The sequence below is a fragment of the Aptenodytes patagonicus genome, chromosome 21 (genome assembly GCF_965638725.1).
Source record: "Aptenodytes patagonicus chromosome 21, bAptPat1.pri.cur, whole genome shotgun sequence".
Taxonomy (NCBI): domain Eukaryota; kingdom Metazoa; phylum Chordata; class Aves; order Sphenisciformes; family Spheniscidae; genus Aptenodytes; species Aptenodytes patagonicus.
The window spans coordinates 8328303-8348434 of NC_134969.1; the positions used below are offsets into that span (position 1 = coordinate 8328303).

The following is a 20132-nucleotide window of genomic DNA, read 5'->3' on the forward strand; positions in this document are numbered from 1 at the left end:
CCAAGAGCTTGCACGTGGTCAGCTTGTACTGACTGTTGAGCACTGGCGTGGAGGTCCGCTGGTGGTGCACACACCGCCTGTGCAGACCAGCAGAGGAGGGCACTTCCTTCCTTCAGCTATTGGGAATAGGCTATTTTTGGAAACACTGTATAACCAAAGTAAATGGACTTTAGCTCTTCTCCACAGTTTCATTTCTCCTAATTTAGCATGCAGAAATGTGTTTAATTAAAAAGTTATTTATATAAACATTTATAGCCTAACTTATACAGTGAGAATATTTATATGCTGAGCTCTCATACTGATTTTTAAGCATTTTTTCTTTCAGGGTGAGATTGCCTCTGTTCAAAGAAACAGTAACGTACCAGGAATACACAAGGTTTAAAGACCACACCATTCACCCAGACTAAGCAAAGCTTCACCTAAAAGGAATAAAAAATAAACATGGCAGAATTTACAGGTTACAAGGAAACCTCAAATTGGCACCTACGACTCAAATTGCAGAGTCTTAGTCGCCGCCTTGATGAACTGGAGGAAGCAACTAAAAATCTGCAGAAAGCAGAGGATGAGCTGCTTGACCTCCAGGACAAAGTTATCCAGGCAGAAGGCAGCAACTCCAGCATGCTGGCTGATGTTGAAGCCCTGCGGAAAAGAGTGCTGAAGATCGAAGGCAAGGATGAAGAAATTAGGAAGGCTGAAGAGCTTTGCCGGTTAATGAAAGAAAAACTTGAAGAGGAAGAGAGCCTCACCCGAGAGCTGAAGTCAGAAATCGAACACCTTCAGAGGAGAATGGCAGAGCTGGAGAAGCTGGAGGAGGCCTTCAGCAGGAGCAAGAATGACTGTACGCAGCTGTGTCTTAGCCTCAATGAAGAAAAGAACTTGACCAAAAAGATATCTACAGAACTAGAAATACTTAGAGTGAAAGTGAAGGAACTGGAAGCATCTGAGGACAGGCTGGATAAAACCGAGCAGAGCTTAACGGGCGAGTTAGAAAAACTGAAATCCTTGGCACTGAGCTTTATCACTGAAAGAAAACATTTTAATGAAAAAGAAAAGCAGAATGAAAAAATAATCCAGGAGCTAACACAGAAACTAGAACAAAACAATAAACTAAATAGAGCAGATCAAACTAGAAATGCATCCAACTTGCTAGAAAGGTCATCAAATAATCTCCTGGACAGAAATGATTTGAGAATTGAAGATGACTTGACTTCTGCATTGCCCTCTAAGGAGACCAGGAGGAAGGGAAGTGTGGATTACCTGAAACATGTAGAAAATGAAACCAGGAATAAATCAGAAAACCAAAAGAATAAAAATCAGGAAGACAACAAAGTGAAAGATCTCACCCAAGAAATCGAGAAACTTAAAACTCAGATCAAACGTTTTGAATCTTTAGAAGAAGAACTTAAAAAAATGAGAGCCAAAAACAATGACCTGCAAGACAGTTACTTGAGTGAACAGAATAAAAACAAACTTTTAACAGGTCAGCTAGAAGAAATAAAAATGCAAATAAAGAAACAGAAAGATCTAGAGAATGGAGAGGTCGAAAATGAAGATACAAGCTTTTCTAGCAGGGGAAAACATGACAGACCTAAATACAGAGGTGTCACAGCTGATTTGACAGCTGCCAAGCACAAGCCAAGGGAGCTCTCACCGCAGCAGCGCCGGGAAAGAGCAAGGAACAGAGATTTCTCTGTCAGTAATGACAGCTACAGCCATGGTGGTAAGCAGGTGCCCAGTCCAAGCCTAATGAACAGAAAAGCAGGAAAAACATCTGGTGCATCTGCCCTTTCAGACACTGCTGTGACAGATACAAAAAGACTGGAAGAGAAATCTTTAGTTTCCACTTTTTCTTCTGGTCAGAAGGAAGGCTGCGTCACGCAGAATGAGGGGAAGAGATCCAAAGAGCAGCCGTCTGTCCTCAGCCGATATCCTCCTGCTGCACAGGAGCAGAAATCTTGGAAAGCACCTTCCAAACCTGTTGGTGACACAAGCCTGAGATCCAAGGCTGAGAAGCCATCTCAGGTGCTCCGCAGCAACTGCCAAACCGGTGCTGATGCACGGGATGAAAAGTCAAGCAAAGGAGAATCAGTGGCTTCTTTGGCTGGGAAGCTGAAAACAAGTCAGGCAGAAGTCAGTGACTGCTTGGGGGAGACGCTGCTCACCAGGGGTAATCACGCCTCTTCCAACGGCACAGCTTCGGCGTACAGGTACCACCTCTCCTCCCATGTGTTGGCGTCGGACTCCACTGGCTCTAAAGCAGAAGCAGTGAACACTTTTGCTGCATCACACAGACAGCCCTTGGAGGGGAGGGCTAAAAGAGCAATAATCTCCCAGGAAGAAGAATTCGCGGACATATCACTTGAAAGTGCGAAGCCTTCAACACTAACAAAGCGTTCCCATTGCTCCAGGAGTCAGGAAGACATTCTGCAGATTCTCACAGGTCTTGATAAAGAAGACACGGAGCAGTCTTCAACTTCAGCAACAGATCATGTAAATGCTGGCTTAAAAACGGACTCCAAAACCATCCAGAGTAACCAGGAAAAACTTAATTCAGATGAAGAATTGGGAAAAAGCAAAAAAACAACCATTCAGTCAGATTTTGAGACAAGAAAGAAAGTCAGTTCCAAGCAGTTCTCCAATTCCAGGGGAGTTTTTAGAGCATCGCTTTTTGAAAATGACAAAAACACTGTAAATGATGAAGACTCCACCAAGTGTATAAAACCATCAGATGCCAGCACTGGAGGATTTAAATCCAGAAGATCGTTCAGCCCAAGAGAAGCTCTGAGATCAAAAGCTGTCATTAAACCTGCGATTGTTGAAAAGGATATGAAGGCAGTTATGGGAGGGACTGTTTCTGAGGCAGAGTCAGAAAAACAGAAGTCTGTTTTTAAAATGGTAACAAATAAAATGACAAGCAGCATCACAATCTTCCCTTCTGAGCCAACAGCTCCAAGGACCAGTGCAGATATAGCAGCAAAGGAAAGGCATGTTACCACCAGCAACATCAGAGTTGCTCCAAATGAGCCTTCACCAATAACAAACAATCTCCCTACACCCTTCGAGATATCAATTAATAAAAGTGCTCTGAAATTATCTGAGACGGACAGAATTGGAGAGGCAGCACCGAGAAGTAAAGCAGAAACAGTGGTCTCCAGAAGCAGCATTATGATAAAGACTTCTGAACTCATGGAGAGGAACAGTGAGCCGCCTTCGGAGACAATCAGCTGGAAGAGCCATGGCTCTTCAGATGCAGCTTTATCCGAAACAAAACATGTCACTGTGAGAAGTTCCTGGAGAACAAGACAAGGCTTACATTCCCTGGAGGACTCTCAAACCAAAGTGGAAAAAAATGCAGCTTCCAGTACTACAAACATGTGTAGGTCCTCAGTGGACCTCTCAGGAATGGAAGGGAACAGCGCAAGAACAAACTCCCTGGAGCAGACCTCAGCAAGGACCAGTGCCACGGCTAATTCCTGGAGTGCCCCTGAACTGGGGTCCCGAAGGACCAAAAGTAACTTAGGTGTGTCTGAACTGCTAACACGCAGGAGCTATGCAAGTGATCCTACAGCAGCTTCTGCTTGGCACCAGACCATGCTACCTGTAAGTATCCTATGTTGAACACTCTTGTCTTTCAGTTGATGAGGTTTTCCAAGTTGCCTGTTAGTTGTAGGGTGCCTGATTTGAAATTCTTACAGCTTATTTCCTGAAGTGCTGCCCTCTCCCAGTTCCTTCTGTCTTCAGTGGAGCATCTCATATGTGAAGTACCCGATTTAGACTTCTTGAAATTAGATCCATCTGCTTGGGTCTTGTAATGCCATATAAATAACTATATAGTAGCATTTGGTCTTGCCAAGATCAGAGAAGACATAGTCACAGCTTATGTAGGACATGGTATGCTTTTCAGAGTGGCTTTGCATGGCACTGTCAACTTGGAGTAGTAATGAAAAAATGATGGAAATGAGCAGATTTTAATAGGGTTGTGCCTCAGGCAGAGCTGTAGCTCTAATGGCAGCTGTAGAGATATAGCTCCTTTTGGTAAGAGCTGCACCATTTCCCCATGTGAAACCAGACTCTGGTCTGGAAATGCTTCACGGGCGTCTCCTAAACAGATGCGTGGTGGCAGGTTACACAAGGCTGCTCCCTCCTTGGTCTGTGTCAGTATGCCACCTGAAAAGAAGCAAGAGCCACGGGATGGCTGTGTTCTTTTCCTGTTCCTTTGGCTGGTACCAGCGAGGGGGAGTCCCTCAAAGCAGGGCTGACACACGCAGGCAGTTGGTCTGGTGAGCTATATTTGCCACTGGAGCTGCAGGCTCCAGCGTATTTCAAGCGAGCTCACTGGCATCAAGTGCCCCTCCAGTCCATTAAACCACATGCCGGTTCCTGCTGCAGCTCCTGCCTCTGCTCTTTACTTAGAGCTGTACTAAGCAGCTGCTGCCATTGCCAGTCTCCAGGAGGAGCCCAGCTGAGTAATCTGACAGGGCTGGTGGCAGAGGGGACAGATTCATAACCGAATGACTCTGGCATTGACAAAGATGAGGTGGTGAAGATGTGAAAGGAGTTCTACATTTGCAAAACTTCTCTTCCACTTCTCTGGCAATGAGAAGCACATGAAGAATAAAGAATTTGCACCGTTGCTTTGCTTTGCAGAGTCTGTTGCCTGGTGTTACGAAGTGCAGGTTGGCCTTCCAAGCTACATTTGGACACTGAGAATACATCGTCTCCCTGGCCAGGGTCACTTGTGGGTCACAGGCAGTCTGTACTTCTCTTTCATGAATCCAGGCAGAACTGGCATGACTGAGGTTGTCCTTTTGCATAACAGCAGCCTATGTGCTTGGGAAACAGGAGGTCCATCCCTGGGCCTCCCTTTATCCCAGGAGTTTGAATTCACAGCAGCCACAACCTTGAGTCTCACAGCTTAAGTGGTCTCCACTTATCATGGAGCCCTTAAGAGTGGGCACTTGCATACTTCTTTCCCATCTTCCCCCTAGCAGCCCACCCAGGGCTGAGTGTAGCCCTGCAGTATGTTCTGCGGGTGGTCTCAAGGCCACTGTCAGATCAAATTTGCTAGCTATGCGGTGTGTACCTGACAGAGCAACCTGACCTCTGTGTGGTCATCCTGGGTATCCCTGATGAATTAGCTGGCTTCCAGCCTTGCCTGTGTCTGCAGTGATAAGCAGTCAGGAAAGAGACCACATGGTTAGTTCACACAGGGCTGTGGAGTATTGAGTTAGGTATCTGTCCGCATCATACTTTGAAATAAAATCACCCTGACACCACATAGTCACAAATCTGAATTCTTGGTCATAAATTAAGTATATTTTTAGCTTGTAAATGAGGAGCATGAGGTTACCCTGAAAGACTGCGGATACACAGATACACCAAATATACCAAATTTTATGTATTTGGGCAGCTCAAATTATTGCATATGCCTTTGGAAAAAAACCAAAGTATCTGCCTTTGAGCGGTATCTTCAGGCTTATAATATGCCTCATATCACAAGCAGTCTGTTTCTGCTGGGATTTGTGTTTCAGTTAAAGATGTAGCTATTTCTTTGGCAGAAGGCTTGACACTGATCTATGCTAACTTTGCACATTCAGCTTTCCTGTGAAGGCATCACTGTCACCTCTTCCCAGCTCCACCATCCAAAGTCGAAGATTACCTTAAGAATCCTATTTTGGAAACACAGGGTCTGTGCTGGTTTTGCCAAAAATACATCTCTCTCTCCGCCATTAAATATTCATGATGTCTGACCATTTGCTGCAGCACAGCAGGGGGCTAAAGCAAGCTGGAGGCTCGGCCCCTGCCTCAGCCTGTCCCTCAGGTTAGACCCAAACTGAGCACCTGAAAATAATTCTTGCAAGGAGATGCCAAGGCACAAGGTGTAATTTCAGCCTTCTGGTTTTGTACTGCTGATGTAGGCAAATGTCCCTAATGAAGCTACAGGAGGTATTGGCAGCTCTTAGCAATACTTGTGCTACAGAAGCAACAGCTCTTTGGAGCGCTGCTTTGGGAGATCCAGAAAGCAGTAGGTGCTCTAGATGGATGCTGCAGCCTGAGGACCAGCTCCCTCTAGTGCTTGCAGCCAGCCTTTCTCAGGCTCCCATAAAAGACCTGAGGAGGTGCAAGACCTCAAGCAGTCATTCTGTTGGGCTTCGTGTTTCAGATGATGAAGTCGGTATTTCTCTGGTGTGATGTTTGACTGCTGAAAATTTGCAATGCCCGAATTAGTCCAAAGGCACTGGCAGGCAGCGAGCAGATGAGCAGGCAGTAATGCAAGACAAATGCACTTAATTCATTTTTCTTGTGGCTGTGACATTAATACGGCTGGAGCTAGCTGTGTGCCACATAAATTAGGTAAAGGTAGGCTTTTCTTCAAGTGGAGCTATGTGTACCTTCTTATGGTGGGTGGGTCTCATGGAAAAGTCTCCCTGACGGTATCCAGGGATGTGCTGCCTCTCGCCCCTTCTCTCCTCTGCTTTAGGGACTAATAGAAAGTGCATCCATCACCATTTCACCCTTGCTGACTCCACATAAGCGTCTACTTAAGCAGCCAGCCACGTCACATCACTGTGTTTTCATCTGTCCTTGGACCTCAGTAACTTTGTCCAAGGGTTGTGTTCCGTTTTGTGCAAATCCTGGGGGTCACAGCCTGTTCAGAGCAGCTTCCCAGGTGCTTGTCAGTGACCAGCTGATTGTCCTTTGGGGTGCCATGGAGCATGCTGAGCTTCACACTGACCCGGCTCTGGTGTAGTACCAGGAGGGCATCACTGACACTTGGGGAGTGGCCAGGCTGATGGCCCTGGCTCAGCTCTTTACCTATGAAACTCTTTGAGACCAGTGTATCTGGGTTGATGGTCATAAATTTATGCTGCCTGACAGCAGAGATGGACTGACACGGTCAGATGCCCAAGGGGATGGAGCTCCTATATGCTCACCCAGTGGCCTCATCTCTAAAGACAACTACTGTATCAGAAATACAGAGGTGCCTAGCCCTTGCTAAGCTGTCCCAGGTCCATCAAGATGACTGCCATTCATTAAATTAAAATTATCACCTCACTTTTATGAGCAGCCTGGCCCACCATGGTTATCTCTGGCCCATGGTTGGTTGGAGGTCCCTGTGGGACCTTGTCCCTGTGTTGTGTCTATGCACTGAGGTGCTGCTGCTGCAGCTCACATCTCACTTCTGTTGTAGGGCTTGGATCACAAGGGGGGAGGTCGGGTCCAGTGTTTGCTGGATGTCATCCACAGCGGGGCCAGCTCAGGGCAGATGTTTGCCCATCCAGACCCACCGGATGTCACCTTCTTTCTGAGAGCCCATCAAAGCTTGGTGTCCATCTCAGAGATGCTTTTCTGCCAGGCATAGGGGCTGCTGCCTCTCCCTTCCCTGCTCTCCCTTTTGCCACAGGGCAGGGGCCAAATCTGTTCCACCAGTGCCCGCAGCCCCTTCACAGGGCCGTGCACTGCGTGTTTCAGCAAACACGATTCCATCCCCAAAGCAAGCAGAGCTGATAAAGCCTTCAGTAATGCAGTGCAGTCGTCGTGCTTTGCCCAGTAGCTGATTATGTTATTGCAATTGTAAAAGTTCAACATTGTAATGATTTGTTTTGTTTCTGGTGTTGACATGATGGTGCCTTACAGAGGGCTGGAACTTGTGGGTAAGGAGGTTTTCCAACCAGCAACAGCAACAGCAAAAGCACTGCCATCTTCCCGGGGAGCTGGAGGGTGACAGGGACTCCTCACCTCCTGCGACTCACAGCAGGGTGCAGCCTCAGTAAAAGACATGGATGCCACAACCAGCCTTAAGGCAGACCGTAGATGTCTGAATCCCAGGGTACGATGTCATAAATGTCTCTGCAGACATTTAAGAAAACATTAGTGAGTTTAAAAGTGCCATTTAGATGCCTGTAGCAGGAAGACAGTGTAGGATGCTCCCACATCACATCCTCATTATCAAGAAAATGGGAGATTCAGGTTGCTGGCCACCCCCCACCCATGGTAGTTAAAACTCAGAGTTAATACTTTTAAGAAACTGCTTCAGTCACTCAACCGTGGGATTTTCTGCTGATGGTCCCTCATGGGTACAAGTACTCTGGGCCCAGTGAGCCATGCCGGCTGAGCACAGATTTGTGCACGGGTCACTCAGCTGAACAGAAGACTCCACACCCATAACTTGGGTTAAAATTACTGGATGGTTTTTAAAAAAAATCTTTATGAAATAGCACATAAGTGAGGACATGCCAGAGCTGGCCTGGTGGCCCGAGTCCCTCCTTGCCAAGGGACTCAAGCAGCACCTCGCACTGCAAACCCAGGACCAGGAACCCAGTGCTATTCCAGACCCCTTCATAGTCCCCAAGTCCCAACCCTCTTTATTTTCCTTTGCACAGGATGAAAGCAAAGATTTTGTGCCCAGTTCCAGAAGAAAACAATATGGCTCTTCTGAGTACCTCTCACAGGTTGACACACCAGGGAAAAGGCTGGCCACCAAGATGGAGCTGCAGGACCCCGAATCCAACCCCCATGCACCACTGGGTCTCCAAGTGGAGGAGCAGGTAAGTGATTTCAAGGACCATCCAGAAAAGAGAGTTACAAGGCAAGAAGCCAATATCTGAACTGACCTCCCAGTAATGTAACAAGAGAACTTGTCCAAAATGAATGTAAACCTTTTAGGAGAAATCCAGTCTTAAATTAGCACTGCCCAGAGGTGGAGTGTCTACTGTATTGCCTCGGTAAATTATTCTACTAATTTCCTATACCAGTAAAAAAGTACTACCTTATTTTTCTGTTCTAAACTTGTTTCACCTAACTTTATGGCTAAAAACATTCTCCAGGGAATAAGAGGCACTGCATCTAGTCATCCTCTGGCACGTAATGCACAATCAGGGATGGAAAAAAAACATTTAGAGAGAAAAATCAGAGCCCCTGACTTACCTGCTTCAGCTGGCTGCTGTACTGCTAGGGTGCTTGTCTGCTGCTACGTACCTGCTGCTCTGCCTCCTAAAACACATCGTTCTGGACACACAAAGAAGTGGAAAATGGCCCACATTATAGTGACTATGACTTATTGTCTGAACTATGAAAAAAACCCCTGTATTCCCGCCTCTTCACAGGGGGCTTCCTTCAGAGGAGATAGGGATCTGGGCAGACTTTCCTAGGTGCACAGCCATACTTATGTCTGTACAAAAGACTTTCTTTCCCTCCTGGCATTCCTTCTTTGCCTGTGCGCTGCCCAGAGCAAAGTGCATCTTTCCATTTATGGATCACCCACAGCAGGAAATATCTTAAGACCTCAAACCTATCGTCAGTGTATCTTACTGGATGCACAGGAGTACTGGATGCTGAGTCTTGATGTGAGAGCAGCAGGACTGCAGTGAGGCAGCTGAGAGCCCTATGTAGTCATACCTCTTGGTGAAGTTGCACAAAATTAAGAGCCCAGAGGGACATGGTCCCAGCTGAGTTTTGCAGACTGGTATTTAGAGATAAAAGTAATGTTTGCAGTAGAGGGTAGTGAACTGACACTGTCCCTGTTGGTAGCTGAGGAAAGGGACACCACAGCACTGCTCTGTGTGGTCACCAAGAGGTGTTACACACAGTGACATTCATCTGGCCAGATGCAGACTCCTGTACCTGAGGCTGTGCTGTGCTTCCTTTGCCTGCACAGACTGGGTCAACAGCAAATAAAAGCTTGGTTAAAGTCAGGTCCTCATAACATACACACCATCATTTAGATCTTCTGTCTTGCCCAGACCTCCACCGACTGTAACAGGAGCCTGAACACCTTGCACATGGAGATGTGCTCTGACATTAGATCAGCTCCATCTCCTCTGTGTTGTCAGTTGTTGTGCATCTTACTTGCCAGATCCACGTGCCAGGTGTGGAAGTGGGTGCAGGGTACGCTACAGCATAAAAAAAGATAATAGGCCCTGCCTGTGTGGGGCAGGGCCAGGTCACTCTGCTTTGGGCTTACTCCACTGTAAATGCTGACAGAGCCTGTATCTTCCAAACTGATCCTGCCACTGCCCTCCCCTGCCCCACCATCAGGCTAGGATCCTGCCTAAGGGCAATCACGATACTCTTCCCCAGAGCAAAAAGGCCGCCAGAGGCAGCTGTGGGTCCTGGCCAGCGTGTGATGCTGTGGGGTTGTCTCTTACAGGGTGCTTCCCGTGCCTGCCGGACAACATCTCGGAGATGAGTTGTATTCCCTTCCACTCAATGAACACGCTGCATAGTGGAGCAAGAGGTGGGATAGTACCAAGCTTACGGGCGTCACACCTATTTGTAACCTCTCCAGAGGCTTCAGCTAGCCTGAAACCAGTTTTCTAATGCGATTTGCAAGGTACAGGAGCTTTACCAGTGACTTCTTTTTCTTCATTGCTGAAGAGGCAGCTGCAGAGACTTTGCTCAGGGGACTCCCACTTCTCATCTCTGTACCTGCAATCTTAATTTCCTCCATAGGATGATAGGTCTGTCTCCATATGGAAACCTTGACTGCATAGCCACTCTGAACGATGGTACTCCCTGGACAAGACAGAACTTCTTGTTAATCACTTGCATTTAGACAAGATCCCAGAAGTATCCCTGTGACTACAGTCCACCAGTCCCTGACAGCTGTCCTACATGGCTCCACAACTGAAAGCTTTCCATTCCTAGTGAGAGTTTGCATTCCCCTAATACACCCTTGTTGTCTTGGGTTGTGGTCACCTCACTACCTGTGTTCCCAGCACCCTCTGTCTCTAGGCAGGAGGAAACCATTCCACACTGGTTACTTTACACATTAAGAGGGAAGGAGAGCAGAAAATGTTGTTCAGAAGCAGTTTCTTCCCTATTGCTGTCAGTCTCTGCAACAAGCTTTGCATGACCTGCTCATCACCAGCTGAGATATTGCACCAAGAAGTCATCTGCTGAGCCAAACCAACAGCAGTTCACGCAGCAGTGAAACTTCCTCCTGACTTGGACTGGGGTGCTTTTTTACCTGAAGCTTTATGTTCATCATGCTCTGCAGGCAACAACTCTGCTGCTCCTTCTCAGCAGTTGAGCTCTAAGGGAAAAAGAAGCAAGTGCTTTTCCTCACAGACAAGCAGAATGTCCTTGCTCCTTCCAAAAACAGGGTGGAGACAGCAGGATTGGACCCTAAGCTGAGCTCCGGTATGGCTACCTAGGCAGCCTCGATCTGTGCCCCTCTTCAGGACCACCCCATCCGCCATGTCTGGGACCCAGGTATGGTCAGAGACTGCTTCAAATACAGAGGTACGTTACCCTGTCAGTGCCCACAGGCCACCGAGTGCAGATGGCATCACTGTCGGGGGAGACGCCGCCCCCACAGCTCCAAGAGGTGCTCAGGTGTTGGAGCAGCATCTGCCCTGAGCAAGGTGATTGCATCTGGCTCACACAGCTGGAGCTCCGCCAGTCCTTCCTTTACATCCCACCACCCAGCTGCAGGGCTGGCCCACGGTTTTCCTGTCCTGTACACAAACACCACTGACCTCCCCCAGTGCTTTCTTCTGCCTGTTGGAAACAGACACCCCTCTCTGCGGAGGGACAAGGACAATGCTACAGAAGGGAAAAGGTCCCTTATCTGTTTTGGAGGTGCTGCGGAAACAGCTGCGACCCAGCAGCTCCCATGTCTGAGTTGCACCTCACACTCGTTCCCACATCTCACCTTCCAGATGAGCAGCTACCACAGCAGTGCGTGTGTGACTATCCATACATGCACATCCATATGCCCTATCTCTTCCCTGTCACTTGGAATTATATGCCTCAATTCTGAGAGGCAAATGAATCAAAAAACCAGAGCTGGATGGAAAATATCTATGAAAACATTTATATAAAAAGGAAAGTGTTTCAGTGACATGATTTTTTTTTTTAATATTGTTTGGAGGAAGGGAAAATTTATTTTTGAAAATAAGTGTTTCCTTTTGCAATTTTTAGATGGTTTCCCAAATTTATATTTTTAACCCTTCATTTTATTCTTTTATATTTCATGACATGTATAAGTGTCAAGTTGCATAACAAGACAAAAAGATAATGCTTTTAAATTAGTACTAAGTGGCAGCTCTAATAATCTTAAAATTAAATTATATTACAATAAATTATATCAACTGCTATCTCCTACCATTTCATGACATGGCAGTGCTAGTAGAGAATGGGATAAATATATCATCAGGTATAATGGGAAAAAAATTTTTAAACTCAAAATTGAAACTAAAAGTGAAAAACTGAAATTCTGAAGTTAAATTCATATTTGACATGCCTCCCCCTGCTCCATGTTTATCAGGAAGTATTGAAAATTAGCGCATATTCTGCAATCTGAAACCACAATGGATTTTTTTTTTTTTAAACGAGCCTGTGAAATTGCAATATCCACCCTGAGCACCCTGCTTTGCTCAGAGGTTAACTGTATGGCAGGATCACCACCACCACCACCACCACACAAGAGACATTACTGAGATCGATTGCTTGAATGGCATCAGCTTCCCTTGCCTCGTCGTGCAATCCTGCAGGCTTTCCACGGCTGATAAACAGAATTGCAGCCTGACCAGAAGTGCCACATCTCAACAGTGCTCTCACGGGGCTGGCTTGCTCGCTAGCCTCTGCCAGCCTCAGGATGCTATGTTCTGACTCTTTGCCCCTTATTTTCATGTTAAAGAAAATATTTCCCTTCAAAACTAAACGTGCTGCCTCAGGTCCTCTTCCATCCGTTGCATGGGAGATGCTGCTGCAAAAACCCCTCCGAGCCAGTGCAGCTGCTCTGCAGTGAGTGCCCCAAATGCCTCCTGCAGTACCTGCTTGCTGAACCTGGGAGTTCGCATCTCGGAGGCATCTTGGCATGTACCTGCCTCTTCAGACATCACAGTAATTATTTACCTCCGTTTACATTCCCAATCCTGCTGCTAAGCAGCTCTCCAGTCGTATAATACATACCCAGTTACAGTCACCATGAAGAACCGCTGCTGACAACCTGCTTGGCATTGCAGTTCAGTCTCACAGAGAAGCAGCATATTTAGGAGGGCCTCCACCCTGCCCCATGTCACTGCTGCCCAGGACTTGCAGCTTAGTTTTATAAACAGCCAGACAGCACATACGCGCTGAGGAGGATGAGGATCACTTTGAGCAGCGACTGTATGGCTTTCCTCCCAGTGATGAGCCCCGTCCTGCTGCAGGACAGTGGTCCACATCCCACAGGACACTTGGGTGCCCATACACATCCACCAGCCCTCTCCTCCTCACGTTCTTGGCATGGATCCAGCTTAGCATGGTGCTTCCTAAGCTCCTTCCAAGGGAACCGGTTTCAGTCCTGGCCAGGGAAGCTCTGCATCCCTACAACGTGTCGATGTGCTGGGTTAACACAGGCTTCCCTGTACCTACCCACAAAACTCTGGCTTACCCATCGGCTTTTCAACCCCACAGCTCACCCCAATAACGCAACCCCATGTCTGAAGCGCAAGGGAAAAACCACCAGCAGCAATAGCTGTTGGTTTTCCCCTTCTGTCAGCCAGGACCAGGCTTTTCCATAGCCATGGGCAACCGGAGGGCTTCACCCTGCTGTTTGGCTGGCTCACAGCACACAGCAGGAGCCCCAGCTACTGACACAGCAATGCAGCTCTTCTGGCACTGTCTGCTCTTCTCAGGTGCTTCTCACAGGTGACGTCTCTCCTTTCTCCAGCTGCCTCAGTCGTTTGTTCAATATTTTACAGCACATACCTTGAACTCTTGCTCTAGACTCCGTCTCATTGCTTGTAAATAATGAACACAGATGTCACTCAGTAACTGTACACTGGGTTGTTTTTACCAGAACCGAGATTAAATCTGAGAAAGAAAACCTTCCTTAAAATTGAAAGGGGCCATGCCCTCTAATCATGAGTGCAATAGGAGCTGATTGTATTATTAAACTTATAGCAATGACTTCAGGAAACACAATGTGTTTTACTCAAATTGCACACTTTTTTTGAACAGCTGTAAAATAGAGTATATGTGTAAATATTGCCATCACTGAAGAAGTATTTGTAATTTTAGCATATAAATATAACAGGCTTTTCAGTGGGCTTGATGATGCCATGAGGCTGCGCATCAAGCACTCGGGTAATTCCAAAGTTGTAAATGTATTTGCTGTACAGAGGAAGTGTGTCAGTGCTCGCTTCTCCCAAGGAAACAGAGACGCTGGTCCCTTTAGGAGAGCCAGCGGCTTTCCCCAGAATGGCTGGCACCAGCCTGAGGGGCCAGCAGCTTGCTGCTTCATGGAGCAGCTTCCTTTGTGTCCAGAAACATCTGCAGCATGCAGAGCAACACCTCTCCCAGCTGCTTGGGTAGCATGGAGGGGTGACAGCTTCGCAGTGCAACCACCAGTGCCATGCATTGTCAAACAGCAGCTCACTGGACACAGACGAGGGGAGACCCGCAGTCCTCCTGCAGACGGTACCTCCAGTAAAGGAAAAGGGCAGGAAGCACAGGGCAGGGTGGTGCACCTTGGTGCTTCAGGAGACACTTGACATGAGCAATTTCCTAGCTACAGATTGAAGCAATAGTCACATTGGTGTCATCTCTAATATAGTAGACCTCATCTCTGCCACCCTTGCACATCACTGGAGTGGTCAAAGCACTGCTCCAAGGCCAGCCTCCACTGAACTGCTCTGTATGTGATGAAACATGAAGCCATTGTTTGCAGATGCCTCTGATGGTCAGTAACCTAAGGACCCAAAGGATCATCTTCCTAGGCTGCCCAGCATGCAGTGCAGGCTCCTGCCTTGGGGAAGCAGCACTCCAGGCTGCATGGAATGTATTTTTAAGAGAATAAATCTATTTTTTTGTATTTGCAGATATATATTTGGGCTGGGGCAGCTTAGTTAGAAGACAAATAATGCAAGAAATCTTTTCGTAATCACAGACTCATCCAAGTTAAGCAAATTTTCCAGGGTTACAGTATTGCCTATTTCCCTAAAACAAACTTTGTGTCCAATAGAGCTATCAGCACTGTTTAATCCTCTCAAAACTCTCCCTGTCTCAGCATGCTCAATAGAGGGAAGCCAGCTCTTTCCTCCCCAGGCTGCCCATGCAGTGGATACACATGGTGCTCACCTCCTTCCAGTTATACAGTGCTCTTAGTCTGCATGCCAAATGTAAACACACACTTTATCTGCATGCCTCTCCTGACTCAAACACTGTCAGCTCTGCAGTATATAACCAATAAAAACTCTTTTTACATGTTTGTGATGTGGTATTTATAGCTCCGGCTGAATCCCTGCACAATGTCCACCTGCACAGTGTCCATTACTCAGAGGTACTGATGCCCCCTGGTGAAGTGCCAAGGCAGCTCCAGTCTCCAGCACTGTGTGTTAGTGCTGAGTCTGACTACCTTGTTCTTAGTTTTTTGCCTGTATCCAGGCAGATCTCGTACATCCATTCCTAGGCTGCATTTAAGGCATGGACAGTGCATACACACATGGCAAATCAAGTTGAACACAGCCACTCTCCACTTAGACTGGATGACCTGGACTTGTCATTGCTGAGAGCGGGTTGGAGGAAGGGTGTTCCTACAGAGGGAAACGAGCCACCGCTTCATTAGATTTCCTTCACTCAGCCAGTATAGATTGTAATGGAACCAAGATCTGTCGGCCATCTCCTGGAAGAAGCTGGAGGATACAGAGGTCAGTACAAGTGGCAAAGTCTCCTTCACAGTTCCTAACTTTTTGCAATATGCAGGTACAATTAGCACCTATCATATGCAGGACCAGCCCCTGTGACAATAACCACGTCATTTGGAGAGAAGTACGTTAATTTGTAAAGGGCCCTGGGCACGACACTTTATATTAGACAAAGCTCTTTTCCTTGTATCTGGTTTATTCTATTTGACTGCAAAACTGGACGCATTTCCAGAAGCTCTATTAAATGAGTTCTTGGTATTGACTGACGTTTTAGGAGCTGTCACTTCAGCTGCTACTCCCTGGGCAGAGCTCATTAACTAGGGGTGAAGTCCTACAAACATTCCCTCTGTTAAATATTTGTCTAAGAAAACTGACTTTTGACTTGGCTGAGACCCCTTTCTATTCCAGTTCACATAAGCAGCTACTGAACATCATTAAAGAGGTGGTTCTTCACCTCTTAACCATTACTGTAGCTACAGCACAAATGCTGCTGTGTCTAGCTTCCCAAGGACAGCAGAGATCTGTAAACGTGTAAGTGAACTGTTATTGTCCATAGCTTCCACATCTGCTCTAATCTCTCCCCTGCCAACACCTTAAGCATGTACCACAGGGTGGTTCTTTTCCTTGTGATTCAAGGCCAGGCTCACCACTCCTACGTGAGGACTCTCTACAACTACCTGAAAGGAGGTTGTAGCGAGGTGGGTGTTGGTCTTTTCTCCGAAGTAACAAGCGATAGGACGAGAGGAAACGGCCTCAAGTTGCGCCAGGGGAGGTTTAGATTGGATGTAAGGAAAAATTTCTTTACTGAAAGAGTGGTGAAACATTGGAACAGGCTGCCCAGGGAAGTGGTGGAGTCCCCATCCCTGGAGGTATTTAAAAGACGTGTAGATGAGGCGCTTAGGGACATGGTTTAGTGGGCATGGTGGTGTTGGGTTGACGGTTGGACTCGATGATCTTAGAGGTCTTTTCCAACCTCAATGATTCTATGATTCTATGACATTATAGTACATGTACTGGACTAATGGCTCACCTACCATAACACTGCTGCTTAGCCATGAAACTTCACTTTTTCTGAAGCCTTTTTTTTTACTCTGTTCTTTTTGATCAGCCACATCTACTTGCTTTGGTGGTTTTAAGTAGTCCTCATGTTGCCTACAAACAAGTGTACACACTCATTCCTCCAGCTGCGAACCTTTCTGCTTTAGTTGTACCTGTGAGAAGGTTGCTGCTGTAAATCATCTTTATTGGTGAGATTTTGAGCCAGATCGTGTATGCTGCCCATGCCCAGATCAAGCATTGCTTCTCCTCCCGTGTGTGCCTGATCAGCCACTCAGAGAGGTCTAAGTAGTGTCTTACTGTGGCATCACATCCAAAGCAGTATTTACCCAAGCTACAGAGGTAGCTGACGCCTCCCCTTAACTGTGTTTCCTGACCTTGCAAACTGATCTGCCTACCACCATTGCCACCACTCCAATCAGAACAACAGTCCCAGTGCTCGCTACCCTTGTAGCCAGGTAGGGAACACCCGCCCGACCCTGGAGCCAGTCCCACTAATCTTTGGATGCCTTTAGCGTGCAGCAACACTTTTCACTGGCACAGGGTACGCTGCCTGCCTGTTACCCAGCTACTCATGTTCCCACCAACAGCCTGCCTTCCATCAGCTTCCCGGTGTGCTTATCCTTGTTGATATCTTTATTAACATGCTTTTTAATCTAAGGCACCTGAAACCCAGACTTACTTCCTTGCTTTTGGCATCTGCACAGATGGACACATAGAACTGTTTTAAAGTTCTCTGCATTCAGCTTGAAGTGGAATTCTGTGTAGCTGTCATCAGGTTATGGAAACAAGGTTTAAGGATACATAGACCCTTCAGTCCCAAAGACATCTTCTCTGTTACACACTGTCCAAGCACAGAGATGGCACAAAGTCAGGCACAGCAGCCACAGCTATTTCCCTTCAAAAACACCACCAGATAAAGCGGTCATATTTTGTATCACTTGGTGGCCTAGACACCACAGGAAAGGGTGTCTTCCGTTCATTCTCCTCAGCTTGCTAAGGATTCAAGCCAACATCTGTCAGGCCTCAGAAGACCAGGGTAAAGTGAGGGGGGAGCAGGGTGGAGGGCACCCTCCTGCTGAAGCAGTCATGGCACAAGCAAGAACGCAGCTGGGTCAGGAGGAAATAAATGAACAAGTAGGAGGTTGAGACTGAGGCTTTGGCATTGCAGAGCTCAGCTGGGAGGAGAATCGCCTAACTTGGTCCAAGGCCTCCCTGGACTCATCTGCACTAGCTCAGTTCCAAGCCTCTCCTAGGACTTCAAGGCCAAGATGCATCATGTGGCTCCTATTCACAGACCATGACGCCATCGCCTCCCTACACCACAAACACGAAAGCAAACGTTTCCCTCCAGCCCCCTAACGGGATGGCCACAGCCAAACTGCCTCCCTCGGGCGAGCCAAGTATCTTACTTCATCCTTAGTGATACTCCCTTAGTCAGGCACCCAGGACTCCCCTTATCTTTTTTAAAAACCACCATGTTATTGGGAGCACAACCTGTTTCCTTCTGCACAGGAAGCCCTAACGCTGGCTGTCAGTGAACATATTTGACATTAACTCTTACTGACCCAGACTGGGGCCCAGCACTGCTCTCACTTCTCTGGTGCACCGTGGGTAATGCCTCTGCATACTTGGGGCTAATCACCCCAGTTATGCTGCCGTGGATAATAAACCAACATCCTCCTAGCAATGACAGAACTAGGCCTGGATTAGCCATAAAGTTGAAGCCATTAACTTCAAGCTCCCACCCAGGATACTCCTATGGTGCATCCAACAAAGCTAGGATTGTAGGGTAAACAATGAAATAAAACCAAGTAGGCTGAACATGACAACCGGAGAGAGGTGAGGGCTAGGACAAGATCATCCCTTACCATTTCCTTCATGAAACGTCTGCGCTAGCTCAGTGTTCTCAGCTGGAGTTTTTACAGGTGCCTTCAGGCCCACCAAGATCTTACCAGCTGCAGCCCTTCCCATCCCAGGCCAGATTCCAGGACCTCCCTTCAGGAGCAGCTTGGCTATCCTGTCTCCTCAAATGGACCAGCTACTTCCAGAACTGTGATGAGTTGCCTATAAATGGAAATCTTGTTTTCTTCAAAACCTCCAGCATTTCAGTTGCTTCTGAAAACAGGCGCAGTGCCCAAACTCTTCACACTTCAACTATAAGGGAATGCTGGGTGGATCATACCCACCAACACCCTGAGGCCTAGGTAAATAATGTCCTAAATCTTTATCCACTCAAAAAGCATGTTCCCTCCTGTGCTGACCCAAACCAAACTGCACACTGGAGCACAGCAGGAGCATACTGCATAGAGTACTGAGGAGATGGTGAGATTTCCATCCCCTCTGGGCTAAGGGGCACAAGTGAAACATCAGGTAGGGCATAAGGCTTAATGAAGGCAAATGGAATATGTGGAGTACTCCAGTCACACTCAATTCTAAATTACATCCTCCATCATTGACAGCTACAGAAAAAGTTGGCTTCTATTGCTGAACAGGAATTCAGTAGTCTGATATAGACATTGCTAGTTGCAGTAGTATTTTTTCACGCTTACCTGAGACCACCAAGCTGAAGTATCCTCAATGAATCAGGAAAAAGCATTCAAATTGAGCAGTTTGACAAGCTTTATATGTTATTCAGAAGCGAGGATACGATTCTATGAGCGAGAAAAAGTTACTAAGGAGTATGTTGTCCAAACATCAGTTCTAACTCTGCTGAAGAACTTGAGATTGGAGACACTTCTGTAACAGTGGATCATGACTGAGACTTGAACCGCCCCATGTGTTAAGCCATGAGCACACAAGGCTTAACAAAAAATCTGAAAAAAATGTACGTGGGACTATGAGGAAGGACGATAAGTATTGAGCATGTGGAGTACACGTCATACAGCACCTAGGTAAGTATTCAGGTGGTTGTGGTCCACGTCTGTTCTAACCTTGGGTGACTTCAAACACAATTTCACGTAGGTGCAGCTACCCAGGGGTGGCTTGGAAGCAAAGCAAACAGTGATTTCGCCATTTGCAAAATCTAGCACTAATTGCCAGATGCTCAGAGGAGCAGCATTTGGTGCAGGTATGAAGAGAGAACACTGCAAAAGCTGTGTGGAAGGATGGACACACTGAGCATCACTATCAGGGGTTACAGTGCACTGCCATGAGGAGTCTACAGCCAGGGACTACACTCAGATAACTGCAATCTAAAACAAGCGGTTATCCAAATAGATGGTCTCTGCAGAGAGACATGTACCTAGGACCTCTCCACAAACAAGGTAAATGCATTCAGGAGCTTCTGAAAGGCATGAACCCGTAGATGGAAGAGATACTTTATCATCCAGGCTGGGTTGGCAGGCCAAGATATCTCTGTCTTTTAAGCATGAAGTCTAAAAAACAGGTAATCTACCCTTGTTCAAGTGAAATAGCCTTAAAGTTATTGGGGTGCGGTGA

At 46.9% G+C, this 20132-nt stretch overlaps 1 protein-coding gene across 5 annotated transcripts in view; it reads left to right on the top strand.

Annotated features, from left to right (window-relative positions):
- Positions 1-15199, top strand: part of LUZP1 (leucine zipper protein 1) — a 46388-nt gene extending 31189 nt beyond the window's left edge. For all 5 annotated transcript variants that reach the window (XM_076357089.1, XM_076357090.1, XM_076357093.1 and 2 more), the window contains exons 2-4: positions 326-3600; positions 8385-8549; positions 10151-15199. In XM_076357089.1, the coding sequence (XP_076213204.1) occupies positions 442-3600; positions 8385-8549; positions 10151-10189 (3363 nt within the window). In that variant the 5' untranslated portion in view covers positions 326-441 and the 3' untranslated portion in view covers positions 10190-15199. The remainder of the gene's footprint in view (positions 1-325; positions 3601-8384; positions 8550-10150) is intronic.
- Positions 15200-20132: the final 4933 nt, after the last annotated feature.